Source organism: Salvia miltiorrhiza, unplaced genomic scaffold (genome assembly GCF_028751815.1).
Source record: "Salvia miltiorrhiza cultivar Shanhuang (shh) unplaced genomic scaffold, IMPLAD_Smil_shh original_scaffold_217, whole genome shotgun sequence".
Classification (NCBI taxonomy): Eukaryota; Viridiplantae; Streptophyta; class Magnoliopsida; order Lamiales; family Lamiaceae; genus Salvia; species Salvia miltiorrhiza.
In genome coordinates, this window is record NW_026651503.1 from 450,378 (window position 1) to 469,778 (window position 19,401).

The following is a 19,401-nucleotide window of genomic DNA, read 5'->3' on the forward strand; positions in this document are numbered from 1 at the left end:
ATTAAAATCGAAGGTTTTACAAGTAAATCGTAGGCTAATTAATCAATGGAATATAAATACTAAAAATTAACACAATCGATATTAGCACTCAAAACACACATTGGAAAAAAAAAACCTGTCCGACCGGAAAAATAAAGTGTCCAACCGGACATAAGGTTTCATCGGTCGGATGTATATATGTTCCAGTCGGACAGATGTTTTTTTGGTTCCGATGTGTGTTTTGAGTGCTAATATAGATTGTGTTAATTTTTTGTATTTATATTCCATCGATTAATTAGCCTTCAATTAAGGGACATAATTTTTTTTTTTTAAATTGATGATAAACGACAAATATGATGTGAAATAGCCTTGTCAGTAAAGTATTCATGTTAAACACTCTAATTTCATTGAAATTCACGTGAAATGAAGGAATCTTTGTTTATATATGAGTGAATTCTCTCATCCGAGCACTCAAAGTGAAAAAACACTCAAACTCATTAGAAATTCTAATATTTTTCAAGTTGTGAAGCTATTATTTGTGAATTCTCTCATCCGAAAGTTTAAAGGTATGTCATTTTACGCTTGAAATGTAATTTAAGTTGGTTATTGTTTATTTTCAATGTTTTGTTTGATCCTATATGCTTATGTGAATTATTAGCATATTATAGCATACTATGATTTAAAGCCACGTTAGAAGGAAATACATGTGAATTAGAGCACATTCTATCATGTTTTAAAGTATTAATTAGTAATTATTAGTTGCATTTTAGTTCTATACATATATATTTCTACATAACTCATGTTAATATGCTCGAAAATCATGTATCCGCCCGGACAAGTGTCCTTGAAAATGTGTCCGGCCGTGTGTAATTATATATCATGTAATACACGGCCGGACACATTTCCTCGGAAACTTCCCCGGGCGGATAGATGTTTTTCGAGTGTATTAACATGTTATATGTTGTATTTTAACATTTTATTCCCTTTACATCATATATTTATTTATTTATTATTTTTTCTGTAGATGAATGAATATGGGAGATACTTTGTGGTTAATTATGGAGGTGCCTTCAATGGTTATGAGTACATCGGCGGCTCTTCTAAGAATTTGCATATTTTCGGAGACACAATGGCCAGTACGGTGTACATGATAAATCACCTGATGTTGGAGAATTCATTGAGCACTAATTACAGCTTGTATTATTTGACGAAGAGATTAAATGGCAGGGTATACAGTAAAAATACTCTTGCCGATGACAATGATTTGCTTCAGTTGTTGGCGTCCCAGCCACATTTTCTTGAGATTTATGTTGTCGAAGACGATTACAGTTGAGGAGTGTATGTTCCTTCGTTCGATCTCCCTCAATCTTCCGGGTATGGAGGTGAATCCAGTGCAACATTCGAAGGTGGGGACGGATTGGAAGCAATCCAAAGATATGCTTATTTAGACCTATTAGCCGGAGATTCACCGGCGCAACAAAGTGTTGAACCGTCGGTCACTTGGGGTAATGATCAATCAACGGGTTGGCCTTCATGGGATGAGCCAAATCCGTACCGTTACGATCGCCTAACAACTGATCGTTGTTGGGGTCCAGCTGATGATCAATATACGTACGAGCCTCAGTTTGTGGAGAATGCTGGTAATGTAGATGAAGATTATGTTCCATCGTCTGAAGCCGAGACTGATACAAGCGTCTCTGAAGACTTGTCGGAGCCAGAGAACGTGAGAATGGCGGGGATTGAATATGCAAGTTGGCAGAATTTGCAGATCGACGATGATGATGACGAACAGGTTCCTGGAGCAGATGAACTAACTAATTGGTTAGTTCCGGTTATCCCGTTGGACGCTGCAGCGGCACTTGTTGATATTGAAGATTATCAGCTACTGCCTCGGGAGTTGTCAAAGAATATGTATTTCAATAGCAAAGATGATCTGATCGTTGCAATCGGTCTGTGGAACATGAAGCAGGGCAAGGAATTTTCTGTCAGCAAATCAGACAGCAGACGAGTCTACTTCAAATGCAAGCATTCAGATACGTGCCCCTTCAAGGAATTTTCTCTGGCCATTTTACCGGCCGGATCGATGATATATCGACATAAAAGTTTGTATTCTATCTATTTGTATCTTTATATTAATTTTTACTATTTTGCTGAATTTAATTTAATATATTGTTTAAGTGTTAATTAGTGTCCGGTCGATATATTTACAATTTAAAGATATGAACACTATATATATATATACAGTGACTTACAAAATCATTGCATGCACATATTGAAATCATTTCGGTCATTATTGTAAAGAAATGCATTGAAACTCAAAAATGTGTAAGATTGTGTGAGAGAACCGAAATCATTACATTTGATGTTGACCCACTTAAGGGTTAATTAGTAATTTAGGGCATGGATAGCTTTGCATGATAAGGGTGGGCATTTTTCAAAATATGAATAAGGAATGGGGCACTTTTGCCTATTAACACTATTAAAAATAGTGTATCGATTTCTTCACGATGTTGAAATAGGTGATCCAACATGTACCCGGAATTCCTTCGATCCATAAACTAAAACTTCAATGTTTTTTTAGGGCATATAGTTATCTTTTCCCTAAGAATAATTAAGAGGGGATTTTTTGTTGTATGGATCATAATAAACTTTTAACCATTCATAGACGTGTTTTATCACTGAATTGGTGTTGAAATAAACAGAAGAAAGAAATATGTTTAGGGTGTGTTTGCTTTTTATCCCTCTAAATGGAGAGATAACAAAAATTTATACCTTCACATTTTACACAAAAGAGAATTCTTCCTTATATTCACTTTAAGGAGGGATAATATTATCCCTCCTTGAAATAAAAATAAGGAAGAAAAAATGGTGAACTTCTCTTTTGTGTAAAATGTGAGATAAGAAATGAAACATTTAAAGGCATAAATTTTTATTATTCATCTTTTTCCCATCCATCAAAGTGAACGTACCCTTAGTATTATTAAGATGATAATTCTGCTCCACTTTCTTCCTATTTTAAGATATCATTCAACTAATTATTAACTGCATTTTGATATCAGATAAGAATATAATAGGATGTCATATGTAACAGTATCTAATACCTAACTAATAAGCTTACTCTCCGGAAAGTGGATAATTCCAATTATTAAATAATTCAATACAAATATGATAGTTTCAAGGATTGGATATGGGGCGAAAGCTGTAGTCGGCGGCCGGCTACGGGCGGACGTAGGCGTTAATTCTCTCACAATTTATGCAATAACAACGACCACTGAAATTGAATAATAGTATGTGAAATTAATGTACAATATTTAGCTGGAATTATCTCAAACAATATTTAGCTGGAATTAAAATACAAGCAAATGAAAGTTAATTTTTCTGAAAAAATAATAATAATTCAAACTAATTACTCAATAGATCTGTATCTAAACAACACATACTCCTATAAAATATAATGATAATTATTGATATTAAATAATTTAATTATTTTATATATAAAATTAAGATAGAAAAGAAGTAAAATTAATATTTAGATATTATATTTATATATGTTATATCTATACTACTTCGTATCTCTTAGCTTTTACGAAATATATATACTATAAATATTTTCATAATCCACATAATATATTGTTGGAAATATAAAGCTTGCGGACGTATTACAATGCGACTGAAATGTAGAAGATCATAAATTACAATGAACTTAACAATATTGAAAAATACAAGAATGAAACTCGTAGGAAAATGGAGCCGAGTCGAGGAGAATCCTCTATCCGCAAGACGAGATACGTCCCGATGGTGCTCACGATTTGGCAAATAAAGTAAATATGAAAATCAAAGAAGGGTAAAATTGTATAAAAAGTGAAACATGACTCTTTTTTGTGGACAAAAAATTTTTCGTGGACAAAAAAAGAGAGGAGAAACATGACTCTTTTTCGTGGACGGAGGGAGTACGAATTACTTAAAATGTATGAATTTTATGTAGAATACGTATGAATTTGCTGTGTAAATGTATGAATTGCAAAAAAAAAATGCTACTTATGGGATTCGAACTCGAGATCATGAATTCATCTAGTAGGTGATGAATCAACCGTAGATCTTGATGATCTAAGGGCTGAAAATAATTCATATTTTATATTCTAAAATGTGTTTTTATTTTAGCTCACTCATGTAGGGGCAATATATATATATATATATATATATATATATATATATATATATATATATATATATATATATAGGGAAGGGCTACCGTGAAAACACTTCTTAAAATAAAAATAAAAATATATTTCAATGTACGAATTTTATGTAGAATGCGTATGAATTCGTCCAACAGGGTTACGAATTGTGAAAAATAAATTTTTGTTACCTTTGGGATTCAAACTCAGGACCACGAATTCATCCAACATTGTTACGAATCAACCGTAGATCTTGATGATCTAAGGGCTGAAAATTATTTATATTTTATATTTTAAGAAGTATTTTTATTTTAGATATATATATATATAATTTATTAATGGGGCGTTTATTTTAGTGATATGATATCTATATAATATATAATAACGATTACGGATTGCTTTAAATAGAAACTTCAGTTTTTCAGCTTTTCTAACTTTCTGTTTTTAGAATAATTTTAGTAAATAATAGTATAGTATTAAATACTTAATTATTAACTATATTATTAATTAATAATCTTTGATTACATTTCAAAGTATACTATTAATACCGCCATAAATTAATATAATTAGCCAGCATGATTTGTTCAAATAACGGTTTTCTATTTCCATTTCCAACTATTTCTTTGTTGTAAGTATATATGTGTGTGTGTATATATACACACACACACACATATATATATAGGGAAACGTTCTATTGAGAAAGACAAATATTTAAAAAAGTGAGAAACAATCTCATCCATTGATCATGATCCATCAAACAGTCCAGAATTAAGAATAAATCTCGTATCCAGATTTTGATGAATATATCAATAATTGTGATGAACATGTCAGTAATTTTTTATGAACGAACATATTTATTGAAAAGATGTATTTGTTTAAAATTTCGCACTCCAGGATTCGGTCCTCAAACGTTCAATAAAATTATTGCTATGTTCATAAAAAATTATTGACATGTTCAATGTTCCTAACTTTCAGAAAAAAAAAATTAATTTCTCCATAAAAACTAACCATATATATATATATATATGTGTGTGTGTGTGTGTGTGTGTGTGTGTAGGGAAGGGCTAAAATAAGAGCATTTCTTAATATATAAAATAAGAATCATTTTCAGCCCTTAGATCATCAAGATCTACGGTTGATTCGTAATCCTGTTGGATGGATTTATGGTCCTGAGTTCGAATCCCAAAGGTAGCAAAAATTTATTTTTCACAATTCATACATTTATAAAGCGAATTCATACGTGTTTTACATAAAATTCATACATTAAAAATTGCTCTTATTTCTTATTTTAAGATGAGAACACATCTTAAATATTTGATATAAGAGCAATTTCAATGTATGAATTTTATGTAGAACACGTATGAATTCGATGTATAAAGGTATGAATTGTGAAAAATAAATTTTTGCTACCTTTGAGATTCGAACTCAGGATCATAGATCCATCCAACAGGGTTACGAATCAACCATAAATCATTTATATTTTATACACTTAAGAGTGTTTTTATTCTAGCCCTCCCCATATATATATATATATAGGGTGCGGTTATAGTGAGAACCACACTTATCGTGAGAACATAAGAACCATTAAAATCAATACATCTACTATATAAATTAATGCATTCAACATTAAATTTAATGCATCCGAAAATAATAATTTTTTTGCTCCCTTCAGGATTCGAACCCAGGATCTGCATTCATCCACCAAGATGATGCATCCACCGTAGATCTTGATGATCGAATGGTTTAAAATGGTTCTCTGTTCTAATTTTATTTAGTGGTTCTTATTTGAACCTCTCCCTATATATATATATATATATATATATATATATATATATATATATGAAGAGGTTCTAATAAAAACCTCTGTTAAAATGAGAACTAGGAACATAATCTTGACCTTTTAAATATTAGATCTAATGGTTAGGATTTAGTCAACAAAAGAAATTGTGCATCTATTATATTTTACTGTGCACTTAAAAAATATGCAATTTATGCAATTGAAACCAACAATGCAAAATACTCAAGCAAATCGAAATTGTGCATCTATGCAATTGAAACTGTGCATCTATGCAATCGAAATTGTGCATCTGTAGTTTAATCTCAGCCCTCTATTTTATTTAAATCAATGGCTTTAAATTGGTTCCTAGTTTTCATCTTAAGATGGGTTTTTATATTAACCCTACCCTATATATATATAGGGTATATATATATATATATATATATATATATATATATATATATATATAGGAATGGGATCATATAGATCCCAATGCTTATAATAGATCCCTAGATCCAAATCTTGACCACACATTTATGACATGTGGCGCATCAAGATGGTGACACGTGGCAAGGATTCCAAGGCAAAATCTGGAGGGGTAAAATTGGAATGTAATTTTCGAATTTAATAATTAAAAAAATATATTTTTTTTTTAGATTTTCTCAAAATAGATATATTTTAGATGCATATAGTTTCACACAAATATGCATAAAGTTTTCACATGAAATGCATAACTTTGAACAGAAAAATGCATTTAATTTTTCCAATTTTGGTATTTTCACCACCCCACCCCATACCACCCCCCAATCCAGCCCACACCACCCCCCAAAAATAGGCATGTTTCACATGCATATAAAATCAAACAAAAATGCATAAAGTTTTCATATAAAAATGCATTAAATTATACAAAAAATGCATTTCATTTTAATAAATCTGGTAGTTTCGCCACCCCACCCCTGCCCCTGCCCCCCCACCCCACCCACCCCCACCCCCCCCCCCAAATTTTTTTTTTTCAAAAACTGATTTTCTGATTGTTGGTCGACCCCCACCCACCCACCCCCCACCCCCCCCAAAAAAAATTTTTATTTTTTTATTTTTTTCAAAACTGATTTTCAAAAAAAAAAAAATTTTTTGTGGGGTGGGGGGGTCAGTGGTCAGAAAATCAGTTTTTGAGAAAATAAAAAAAATAAAAAAAAAATTGTGGGGGGTTTGGGTGGGTGGGGGGGTGGGGGGTAGGGGTGGGTCAGTGGTCAGAAAATCAGTTTTTAAAAAAATAAAATAATAAAAAAAAAATTTGGGGGGGTGGGGGGTAGGGGGTGGGTGGGGTCGGGTTCTGGGGTGGGGTGGGGTTCAGGGGTGTGGGGGGTGGGGTGAAATCTTATGCATTTTTATATGAAACTTTATGCATTTTTATATGAAAGTTCATGCATTCTCGTATGAAACTTTATGCATCTAAAATATACTCCATTCGTCCCAATATTCAAGTCCCGTATTCCTTTTTGGGGCGTCCCATGTAACAAGTCCCCTTTCCTTTTTTGGCATGAATTAGGGGATGATTAGTTGAGTTAATTAAGTGTTAATAAATCCCCTTTAAACTTAAATGAAAACCCTAAAAACCAACCCATCCCAATTCTCGCCTAAATCTGCCACTCTCTCTTTCCTCTCGTCTCTCTGACTGCGCCGCCCTCCTACAAGGGGAAAACCCTAGATTTTGGCCTTCGTCTTCCTCTGTGCCTCTCCGTTCTTACAGCCGCCGTGCCTTCCGTTCTGAAATCCGCCGTGATGAAGCCTCCCTTCGGTTGGAAGGAATATCTGAGCGGAGAGGTGGTTCCGGACTCCGAAGATTCTTGCCTTTCCTGGGGTGATCCGCCGCCGGTGTACTTCCCTTTCTCCATGTCGGAGACGTCGCCGCCATCACCCGAGGAGAGTGGTGTCGGCGAGTCAGATTGCGAAGAGATTAGAGACGACGCGGCAGATCGGCGCTCGCCCCCTCCTTTCCGACCTCCGATCTTTCGACGCCCTTGCCCCGCAAGGATGAAACCGTACGTTTCTCACTCAATACCTTTGTGTGGTACTACATCGTCTGAAATTGAGGGAGATCTTGACCTCTTTTGTTATGAATCTTGGGGAAATGATTTTCTGAGCGAGGCAAACCCTAGCTTCGAGGAATTGGAGGAATTGGAGGCGAGTTCGGATGAATTGGCGATGAAATCAGTTGAACCAATTCAGTCTTGGCACACTGCATCCAACGCCCACCTTAAACTGCTCGCCATTTTTTACCCAATGATGTTTCGGGTGAGATCTTCCATTTTGCCTTTGTTATGTGACTGTTATCTCTGGGTTAATTGATTGCATGCAAGAGTACTAGGGCTGTGTTGGTGTTGTCTATGCTGAAATGATGAAATAATGCACATACAAATTTAATTAAGGCCATCTATGATTTCTTTATTGCTATGAGATGTTGGGTATGGCTGTTGTAGCTTTGTATTGGTGTTGATGGCTATTGTGTGATCTGTATTTGGTGGCTTCGGCTGTTGTTTCTATGTATGTGGGCTGATTGCCACTTGATGTTCTATTTTTGCTCTCTATGTGGGCTGATTGCCACTTCTTGCTCTGTATGTGGGCTGATTGCCACTTGCTGTTCTGTTCTTGGGTGGTGGTTTCTGTTGTTGCTCTGTGGTTGATGGTTCAAACTGTTCTTATTCTGTTCTTGGGTGGTGGTTGCTGTTGTTGCTCACTAAATCATGCTTTCAGTGGTTCTGCAACTTGTTTTGTTGCCCACTACTTCATATGTAGTGATGGTAGCTAGGCAAGAGGGCGAACTAAAGCATTCACCATTACTAAATCATTTACCATGTGTGTGTACATATTTCCAAAAACAAAAAAACAACACCAGCCCTACTATAGGTTGCTGTACACATTTACAAAACCACAAAAAAAGAGACTTGAGTACCTTGTCATTAGTCAAGTAACATTAGGGCATTGAACTGTGATTCAATGCCATCTAATGTTGCTTCATGAATTCCCAATCTCTGTTTAAGTTCTTCAATGCCTTCAACTTCACCTTTTTCTTCCAAATGTGCTATGCTTTCACTCACAAGTTGTTGTGGAACATCCAAACATAGTGGCAGCCTATCTTGTCTAATCAACGAGCCTTTCTTCATATGGGGTAATTTGTAGCAATTCTGCCCCTTCACCTTCAAAGTCTCTAGCATACAACCTTGTAAGCTTAAAAAAACACAATTCAAAGTCATAGGGTCTAGTTCTTCAAAAGAAGATACCACTGCTTTTACTAAATCATCCACATTGAAGCATGCAGTCTCCTGTTGTAGGCTTTGAATTGCCCTAAACCAACCAAGGTCATTGATATTGGTGTCGGGTGAGTTTGGAGGTTGATGAATTATGTTGATATTGAAACCATCACTTGATGCAACCTCTCTAAACTCTAAGTCATCATTTCTAATGTGTGGTCTTGCATTATCTTGTTGTATAAAGATATCCTTGCTGTAAAAGGAGGGCCACTTGGCCTTGATGGCAGGTACAAGCTGCCACAATTTATCATTCATACATCAGTACATATTTCAAGTAAATAAACTGAACTTGATTGCATACTAAGAGTATTACCTGCTTGATGAACCCCTCTCTAACAACATCCTTTGTGATGCTCTCTATTGACTTTTGCTCTAGAGTTCCTGCCACTCTGTTTTTACTTGATCTCTTGGCTGCCACCATCTCTGTATATGGGAAGATGCCTATCTTCCCATCAAACAACACACTACCATCTTGAGCAAACAATGGCCTGCACACTGCGCACGAAAACATCACCTTTTGGATGAACTTTTTGTTTTTGCAAGCTCTATGTGGCTCAGCCTCTGCTGGAGTTAAGTACCACCTTTGAGAACTTTTGGTTATGTAAAACCATTTCTCATCAATATGTATAGTGTTATGCATGGTCTTGAACCTCAATGCATCTTGTTGCCGGTCATACTCCATTGCATCGAGGCAAAACCTCATCCTTAACAGCTTATTTGCTGCTGTAAGGTCAGGTTTTATTGCATTAGTGTGTGCTTTGATCAGCCCTTGATCTACCCAACGCCCAACAGTACTCTTGCTGCAGTTTATGCCTTTTGCTAGCCTTCTAATTGTTGATCGCTTTGTTAACTCTATACTTGCAATTAGTTCTAGGTCTATGTGCACCCTTCTTCTCCTTGGCCTACATATCTTCTTACTCTGTGAACTTATGCACTGACCTTGCTGTTGTTGATGTTTTGCTTCAGCCCAAATGCGAGAAATGGTCTTCCGGCAGACATGGAACTTCTCCTCCATAGCTTTCATCTTGCCTCTTGGTGGCTTCCCATTCTTGCACTCTAAAAGCAAGGTTTGAAGAATTGAAGTTCTTTCTTGTGTTGTCAAATCCTTCCTCCTCATTCTCTTTTTTTTTGGCTCATTTATTGCAAGGAAGAATGTAATGCAATAAATGAAGCAGCAATTGTATTTGTACAGCCTCTGCCGCCTTTTTTTTGGCGATGAACAGTAATATATGAAATTGGTTTTGGTTAAATTTGTGTACTGCAAGTTCTATTTGTTGGCGCCTCTTTTAAACTCATTTAATTAATCAAGTTAAATTGGTGTAAAAGGTGCCTTTTTGGTTAAATTGGTCTACTGCCACAATTTCTCATTTTCGGCAGATTAAAGTCAAATAATTAATCAACTTAATTAATTAATGAATAAATAAGTTTTAAAATTATTCCAGATTTTAATTTATTTTTTAAAGGCAATTAGTTAAAGAAATTAGTTAGTGTATAAATAACATTAAATATTACACTAAACATGTGGGGTCATTTACTTTTACATCCACTTTAACTCTCCTAAATACCCGTGCCCAAAAGAAAGGGGACTTGATTAACGGGACGGAGGGAGTACCTATTTTGAGAAAATCTATTTTTTTTTTTCAAAAATTACATTCCAATTTTACCCCTCTCCAGATTTTGCCTTGAAATGCCTTGCCACGTGTCACCATCTTGATGCGCCACATGTCATAAATGTGTGGTCTAGATTTGGATCTACGGATCTATTATAAGCATAGGGATTCACCGGAACCCAACCCTATATATATATATATATATATATATATATATATAGGGAAGGGTTAAAATAAGTACACTTCTTAAATTATATAATAAGAATAATTTTCAACCCTTAGATCATCAATATTTACAGTTTGATTCATCATCTTGTAACCTGTTGGATGAAATCATGGTCCTAAATTCGAATCCCAAAGGTAACAAAAATTTATTTTTTGCAATTCATACATTTATACAATGAATTCATACGTGTTCTACATATAGATTGAAATAGTACCTTTATGTATATATTGTACTAATAAATAGAAAGGTAATACTAAATTTATCCTAAATAATATTTGTATAAAAGTTATTACATATAGAAAGGTATTAATACCTTTCTATTTTTTTAGTACTATATATATATATATATATGATCAAGTTAATGTGAGAATGGATCTTATATAGAGTACTAAGAATAAATAGTGTCCCTTGATCCATCATAAATGGATGACCCAGATTAAGTTTGAGAAAGTCAAATAATCAATACACCATCACACGTTTTTACCAGAAGAATATACAGTGGGGTAATTTTGGGATTTCTTCTCACCGGAGTTGAACAAGAAAAGGGAAATCCCTGATTTTTCGACTGCCAAAAAGAGAGCTTTATCCCTACCAAATTTTTCGACTACAATAGGGTTTTTGAATAAATCATTCCAACAAAAACAAGAGAAAATTGACGACGGTTTGAAGCAATTTTTAGGGCTCGACTTTGGCTGCTTGTTCGGTCGGAATCAAGTTCGCCGGCTGCTTGTTCGGATGATGGCAGTTTGGGCGAATGAAATTGAAGGTGGCGGTGGTTGTTCAAACAATTTCTAGGGCTCCTTTTCTTCAAACGGCGCGATTGTTGTTCAATCAATTCCGGTGGCTCCTCTTCTTCTTAAATGATTAAGAATAGTTATTCCTTCTCATAATAATAATAATAATAATAATAATAATAATAATAATATGTCTTTTATTCCCTCTATGTATATAGACACACATTTTTATATTTGATTATGTTCTTTGTATATATTATTTTATATTTTAAATTTATTTAATATCGTAATGTATAAGATATTCCCACGCATTGCGTGGGCGATAGACTAGTAATAAAAAAAAAACTCATCCAAGTTTAATATAAAAACATGACCCAAAAAAAAAGATTTATTAAAATTCATGTTTATTTTTTACATTTCATCTTTGTATAATTATTTTGATTCTAAGGATTCTAGCAAAATTAAACTTCTAATAAAACTATTAAATAAATCCTTTGTGTTGTAATTTTAATTTTTTTTATAAATGGATTGTAATTTTGAATTATTAAATTTACAGAATTAAAAATACTAACTTATGTAGATGAAGAGTTCTAATAGATACTACTACCTAAATAAGTATTAAAATATAAAACATAAATCATAATATGTTTCTAAATTTATTATATGTATATTAAATAATACAATAAATCTTAAATTAAGTCTATATGAGGGATATAATAGGCATATCAACTTTTTCAAAACGAGGCTCTTTTATAATCCCTCCGTCCCATTATAATAGGCTCACTTATTTTGGGCACGAAAATTAAGAAACTTACTTTTCAGGAGGAAAGTGGTGTGGTCCACTCCGTTACTGCCTGTGAGACCAAGTGTATGGAAAAGACGGATCGGGTCGAGGCTTTGGCAAGTCGTGGGTTGCTTTTATGGTCGGACTATAAAAATAATTATTGTTATAACAAAAAGTAAATATTGATATAAAAAAAGATAATATTTTAAAAACTTTACATTTCTTTATGTCGATTGTTACTTTTTATCACAATAATAATTACTTTGAATTATTCGATCTAGACCCGCGATCTACACCCAGATCTGCTCCAACCCATTCCCTAATCGTGATTCAATCTGTCTTACCTATACATGCGGTACGATAGGAGAATTTGTGATCTCATTTAATACATTGAATTTTGATTTGTTGCTGATGCCCAAGACCCAAGTCATATACTAGTGCACAAGTTTACTCATATCCTCAATTATGGAAACTTGAGGCAACAATTAATTTAATTGAAAATTGAAAACTTATTCGTGAGATGAGATTAACAAACAAATTAATAAATTTTACAACACAAACAAAATATGATACACTTATTGACATTGTATCCCTCCTAACCATTTAATTTACAGAGAATATACTTCATCCGTCTCTGAAATAAGTTCATCTTTTTCTTTTTTGGAACGTCCTTCAAATAATTTCATTTTTCTTTCTTTTCATTTTTGGACAACTACCCCACCACTAATAATACTTTATTTATTCTTAGTTTTCACTTTTTCACCACTCTCAATACCAATTACTCCATAACACTTTTTCGCCGTTTCATCACTCCCAATACTAATTGAGTATAACATATTTTTCTCTACTATCAATACATTTTACCACTTTTCCTTAAAATCTGTGCCGTCCCCAAAGAGGAACTTATTTTGGGGACGGAGGGAGTATATAGTTATAATAATTTATGCATATTTTTTATAATTATAATTCTTTGCAATTGTTTGATAATTTTTATGAGAAAGTATCATTATGCATAGTTTTTATCCGTCCCACCTCCATAGTCCATTTCACTTTTTCACACATATTAAGAAAATGCAATAAATAGTGTTTGAAAAATTCAAATAGTACTTGAAAAATACAAAATATATGTAATTATTCAATTTTGCCCTTATTTATTCTATGTTTGACTATATTTAAATAAGGTTACTTTGGTAAAAAAAAAAAAAAAATTTAATGCTAATTTAATTTAGAAAGTGGACTATATTGTAGGACATCTAAAAAATGAATAAGGGACTATAAAAGTGGGACGGAGTGAATAATTATAATTCTTTGCAATTGTTTGATAATTTTTTTTGAGAAAGTATCATCATATTAATTACGCAATCCAAAATTCCAAATTTCAAACAGATTGATGTAACTCCTATATAATAATCAATCACATAATACATTGAAAAGATAAGCTTGTATTATTATGTAACTCCGCAATGAAAGTTACAATTACCAAACAAATTTGAAGCAGAAGCAGAATGAGAGTAGGAGGAGTAAAGACTAAAGTGAAGGATGATAACCGACAAGAGTTTTTGGTGGTGACTGAAATCCGAAAAGATGAAATTCACCAAAAAGTAGTATTGTATTTTCACCCAGGCCTTTAATTATTGGTCTTTTACAACAAGGGAGAAAAGAACAATTGGAAACAAGAGTTTGGAAATTGTGAGGTATGTGATATAGTATTTGATTTTTACAATTTAGATGAAGAAGTGGAGAGAGCAAGATGAACCAACTCCCGCCGCAAGATCTTTCCTGCTGGAGATTTTGGGATTGCATTCACAAATGAAACTCGTCTAATCTTTTTATATGGAGCAACCTGTAACATAGATCCCACTACAATATCTTTACTACCAGTTTCCACCTTAAACAAGTGAAAGAGTAAAGAATATTACACAGCTTATGGAAGTAAGCTGACTTGCCTGTTTCGCGATCAACTCCATTATCTGAGTTGCAGAAATGGTGGTACCGGGTTTTCTCACAACACAGGCCATAGGAATCTGGCCTGCTTCTTCATCGGGATATCTAGCAAAAGCCAATAAGAGGTAGCAAATCAACACGAACACAATCTTTACGTGCTTAAAGCAGTTCGTATGAGTGCATTAAGTAAATTCTTAAAACTAGATAGTAGATACTGATGATGGTTTGTCCTTTGCATAGTTAGAGATCACAAACTCAGGTTGCCTCCTTCCGGAAATTGTACAAATACTCTCGACCACTTGCAGCTCCCAAGAATGTTATAATATGTAGATCGTGACGGTAATTATTCAATTTCAACAATATGATTCTTTGAAACATGATCATGTAGGGAATTGACTTTCTGCAATAACTTTTACTTCGTTTCATTTTTATCATTAATGGATAAAATTTCCTATAAAAGCTTCCTAAAGTTGAAATGTGAAGGTCAAATGCTGGAGGAACGAACGATCACTTCCACAGTGTCGAGAGCATCATATATCAGCATGGTGTGTTCGTGTTCAAGGAAGGAAAAGGTTTCTTTTACTACATGTGATTGTAAACCGTGGGGTTTCCTCCCCACATAGTAAAAGGTTTCGTAGATTGTAAACCGCGGGGTTTACCTAGTGCACACAGGGTTCCCTCCCCACATAGTCCACCACTACAACAATTTCAAATGAGAGGCTAGAAGAATAGGCAAATTTATGACTTTCAGCTCAGTTATTTTGAGGCAATGCCAAAGCGGACGGAGACAGAAAACTCAAGCATATTGCCAATTTACCCTTATACCGACATGGAAAAAGAAAGTTATGATCAAGAGGAGAGAATGTTTACGGGATCACTGCTGCATCAGCAATTTGAGGAATTGACTGAAGTAATTGTTCCAGCTCTGCTGGCGGAACCTGCAGAAATCACATTTTCTGTTGAGAAACATGCCCAAACAGTGATGAAATAAATCTATTGTCGATGCCCAATTCAGTCCCCCTTCCCCCCAATATATATATAGAGATATAGGGTGAGGTTAAACTAAAAACCTTCTTATCATGAGAATGTGAGAACCTTTGCATAGAATATATAAAGAAGTTGCACAGAACATGCAAATATATATTAAAAAATTGAGTATAGAAAGAATCACCTGATATCCCTTGTATTTTATCAATTCTTTCAACCTATCAACAATGTAGAGTAACCCGTCAGAGTCAAAATAACATAGATCCCCGGTCTTTAACCACCCTTCTGAATCCAAGGTTGCAGCTGTAGCTGCATCGTCTCCTGCATAACCTGTGAGAGTCGCACATTGATCCCATTAATCATAAATATCATATGGATAATCCTGTGGTTCAAACTTTAAATTTGGTCCAAGAGATAGAATGCAAGGCATATGCAATTTAAAACACCAAGCTCCTCTTTTGTCCAGTTTCCATGATCACCACCTCCTGACTATTGTTCATCAAACCTACCAAAACCTATGGATTCCACTCAAAACATTAATATGATTCATACACTTTCCATTTTTACTATCTCACAATAACACACAAAGTAGAGGATATTGCTTCTTGTCATCGCATCACATAGAGCACCTTTATGGAAGAACGCTAAATAGATTGTAGATGAACTCCATCGCCAGGTACCTCATCCGGCAGGCTTAGACTGCCTAAGCACATACAATTAAGTTTCATTCATTTAGCTTTAGGTGACAAATAAGTAAAAGCACATATAAGTGCTTCTACACTAACAAGTAGAGTGAACCAATTTGAGCACCTGTAAAACAGGGGCAAGTTTCCTAACCATGAACAGGACATGAATTATCCAGGCAACTGATAATGTTGGAAAATCAATAATACGACTCGGATGTAATATGCAAATACTTTTCTAAACATGAAACTGTAGGACAACATCAGGTCGTTAATCCATTACCTTTCATAACTGCAGGCCCTCGTAACCATAACTCTCCACGTTGTCCAGGAGGTAAGGACTCCCCACTCTCAGGATCAACTATCTTGGCTTCCATGTTCTCAGCCAAGCGGCCTACAGATCCATATCGCTGGACATCCTCAGCTTCAGTTGTACGTGTGATCCCTCCTGCAGTCTCAGTCAAACCATAGCCCTAGAGAAAACTAAATTACTATTAAAAATAATTTAATTGCCCGAAACGAACAGCAGCCAAGCAATAAGTTAAAACAAAAGAAAGTATTCCTTGAAATGATTTATTTTCCCCTAAGAGTTCAGAAGTCTGAATATTCAAGCGCAGGCAACATCACTGAAATAACAATGAGCTAATTAAATGAACATGAGTCCATGAATTTTCAAGTATGTAATAATTGGTGCAGTTCCAAATTCTTGTTCAATCCAGTTATCTGAAAATATGCAGTTCCAACTATGCAGTCAATACATTCCAAATCACAATCAAGTAGCATCTTAGAGCACATCCTGCGAGTAATACAGGGTCTTCGTTTCAGGTTACACAGCATCTTAGAGCATATGTACCTCTCTCTCTTTCTCTCTCACACACACACGCGGGCGTCGTAAATCCTTTATATGATTAGTTTTTATGGTTTTCGAAAGGGATCCATGAGCGTTCACATAAACCAAAAGACAAAAGGCAGAAACGGTGATTTGATTGCTGTTTTAACTTTGTTATTCAAATACTACACCCATAATGTGTATGTCCTAAAGACACTGTTTATGACGATCAACTTCTCGGGGATTGCTAATTGCTAGTGTAGAGTCAATAACACTAATGGAAGGGATTACTACTATTCACATATAAACTAGTATAAACCTTGTCCTTATAATAGTGCTACTAAGATAACATAAAATTCAAGATCCAATAAATTAAAGAATAAAGCAAAACGTGTTCAGGCACATCAACCAACAAACCAAAATACTGTGTCAACAAAGTGCAGCAACAAGTGTTTAACCACATAAGAATATGCAGACACAGTAACAATACACATAATTAAGGTAACACAAGAAAAAATGGCAGATTTGCGTCGCGAACCTGGACAATACCCACGTGAGGGAATTTAGCCTTGAACCGCTCGGCAACATCCTCCCCCAGCGGCGCTCCTCCCGATCCCAGCACCTGCAGCGAGCTCAAGTCATACTTATCTACCAAATCCGACTTCACCATCGCAACGATGAGCGGCGGCGCCACCGGCATATAAGTCACTCTGTATCTCTCCACCGCCGCCAGCATCTTCACAAAATCGAACTTCTCCATCAGCACCAGGCTCTCCCCCATCGACGCCGCCCTTATCATCATGAATAATCCAAAGACGTGGAACAACGGCAGCGTGAAAAGTGAAACAGGATGATCGTAAACGACCATGTCTCCGCGTTTCGCTTTTGCGTTGTGATAAAATTGCGTTATCACAGCTATCAAGTTGCGGTGGGTCAACACGACGCCTTTTACTTTACCGGTGGTGCCGGAGGAATAGAGTACGGCGGCGGTATCCGACTGGTTCACGGCGGCGGCGGCGGAGCTGATCGGAGACCTAGATTCAAGCATGGAGAGGAACTCAGGGGAATCGAGGAGGACGACGCGGAGATTCGGCGGGAGTTTGTGGGCGAATGCTGAGGTGGAGAAGGCGACCGAAGGTTTGCTGAGCTGGATTTGATGGGCCAGCTCGGACGGGGAGGAGAGCGGGTTGGACGGCGAGATGGCCACGCCGAGAGAGAGGAGAGAGAAGTAGAGGACGGGGACGTGGAACGAGGGCGGGGAGATGATGAAAGCGACGTCGTTCTTGGAGATGAGGGAGTTGAGGGAGGATGAGAGGGACCTGACTCGCTGGAGGAAAGCGGAGTAAGTGAGGCGGTGGCCGGTGTCTGCATCGATGAGGAATGCGGTGTTGGAGAGGGCGGCGGAGGTAGGGGTGGTGGGGCAGTGAAGAAGGGATATGGCGTAGGAGGAGATGGAGAGGGGCGCGGATGGCGGAGGAAGAGGGATGGCGGGGTGGAGGCTGCGGTAAATTCTGGTTTGTGAGCAATAGCCGCTTTGGGGGTCACTGCGGTGCCAGTGGAGTGATTGATTTTCCGCCATGGAAATGAGAGTTAATTGCTGTCCTGTTGAATGAGGTCCGAAGAAGACGAATAAGGGGTACGTATATTATTCAACGCTTGCAACCGCCCGCTTCACTAAATTTATTGCGCTTGCTTTTCCCACATATTTTAATTTAGAGAAATATACCAACTTTAATTGTCTTTCAAATTTGCCTTTGTTAAATCTTAGAATATTCAAAATTAGGGATGGCAATGGGCCGGATCTCTTCAATACCAAATTTAGATTCGTTTTAATTTATGGGATTCAGATCCACCCCAAATCCAACGAATCTGGAAATTTGAAATCCAGATCCATCAGATCCGCGGGTCTACAGGTTCACATCCATGGTCCATGGATCTACTATTTTTAAATTAAATTTAAAAAAAATCACAAAATCAACAATATCTAGTTTCCATCATAAAAAAATATTACACAAAACATATTCATGCAATACAAAGTCTCAACATAGAAAAAAAAAGTCACTAAAAAATCAAAATAAACAAATCTCAATGCTTAAGTCAATGATAACAAGTCTTCCAAATTACATTTTCTAAGAAAAAAATTCTCCATCATCCATGGTACAGGCTACAGCAACTGTAGTAAAAACTAGGGTTTCTTTCAAGACATAGTGCATTATTTTAATTTTTAATTTTTAATATATTTAATATTATTAATAAAATAAATATAAAATATAAAAAAAATATCTATAAAAAAATGGATCCACGGGTCGGATCCGGATCTAAAATTTCAAGATCCAAATCCAAATCCGTTTTAAAAATT

The 19,401-nt window shown here is 35.4% G+C and overlaps 3 protein-coding genes across 4 annotated transcripts; 1 reads left to right on the top strand and 2 right to left on the bottom strand.

Annotated features, from left to right (window-relative positions):
* Positions 1-7,716: 7,716 nt before the first annotated feature.
* Positions 7,717-10,369, top strand: LOC131003484 (uncharacterized). The gene is made up of 2 exons (XM_057929970.1): positions 7,717-8,229; positions 10,212-10,369. The coding sequence occupies exons 1-2, from the start codon at positions 7,717-7,719 to the stop codon at positions 10,260-10,262; spliced, it is 564 nt and encodes a 187-aa protein (XP_057785953.1). The 3' UTR covers positions 10,263-10,369.
* On the bottom strand, positions 8,837-9,772 carry LOC131003512 (uncharacterized). The gene is made up of 2 exons (XM_057930016.1): positions 9,559-9,772; positions 8,837-9,479 (listed from the first exon to the last, which is right to left on the bottom strand). The coding sequence occupies exons 1-2, from the start codon at positions 9,754-9,756 to the stop codon at positions 8,895-8,897; spliced, it is 783 nt and encodes a 260-aa protein (XP_057785999.1). The 5' UTR covers positions 9,757-9,772; the 3' UTR covers positions 8,837-8,894.
* A 3,786-nt stretch (positions 10,370-14,155) lies between the features above and the next one.
* Positions 14,156-18,773, bottom strand: LOC131003513 (4-coumarate--CoA ligase-like 9). 2 transcript variants are annotated; one of them, XM_057930017.1, is made up of 6 exons: positions 17,581-18,773; positions 16,497-16,686; positions 15,715-15,860; positions 15,414-15,481; positions 14,546-14,648; positions 14,156-14,442 (listed from the first exon to the last, which is right to left on the bottom strand). In XM_057930017.1, the coding sequence occupies exons 1-6, from the start codon at positions 18,619-18,621 to the stop codon at positions 14,317-14,319; spliced, it is 1,674 nt and encodes a 557-aa protein (XP_057786000.1). In that variant the 5' UTR covers positions 18,622-18,773; the 3' UTR covers positions 14,156-14,316. The 2 variants fall into 2 exon arrangements, with proteins under 2 accessions (XP_057786000.1, XP_057786001.1); XM_057930018.1 differs by having other exon boundaries at positions 14,156-14,459; positions 17,581-18,741.
* Positions 18,774-19,401: the final 628 nt, after the last annotated feature.

Excerpts from the sequence above, each read along its gene's own strand:
- LOC131003512 (XM_057930016.1), bottom strand. The coding sequence starts at position 9,756 with ATGTTTTCGTGCGCAGTGTGCAGGCCATTGTTTGCTCAAGATGGTAGT. Across the intron at positions 9,480-9,558 it reads GAGAGGGGTTCATCAAGCAG|CTTGTACCTGCCATCAAGGC; the intron begins GTAATACTCTTA and ends AAATTGTGGCAG.
- LOC131003484 (XM_057929970.1), top strand. The coding sequence starts at position 7,717 with ATGAAGCCTCCCTTCGGTTGGAAGGAATATCTGAGCGGAGAGGTGGTT. Across the intron at positions 8,230-10,211 it reads TTTACCCAATGATGTTTCGG|CCCAAATGCGAGAAATGGTC; the intron begins GTGAGATCTTCC and ends GTTTTGCTTCAG.
- LOC131003513 (XM_057930017.1), bottom strand. The coding sequence starts at position 18,621 with ATGGCGGAAAATCAATCACTCCACTGGCACCGCAGTGACCCCCAAAGC. Across the intron at positions 15,861-16,496 it reads AGGGCCTGCAGTTATGAAAG|GTTATGCAGGAGACGATGCA; the intron begins GTAATGGATTAA and ends CGACTCTCACAG. Across the intron at positions 15,482-15,714 it reads TAAAATACAAGGGATATCAG|GTTCCGCCAGCAGAGCTGGA; the intron begins GTGATTCTTTCT and ends TGATTTCTGCAG.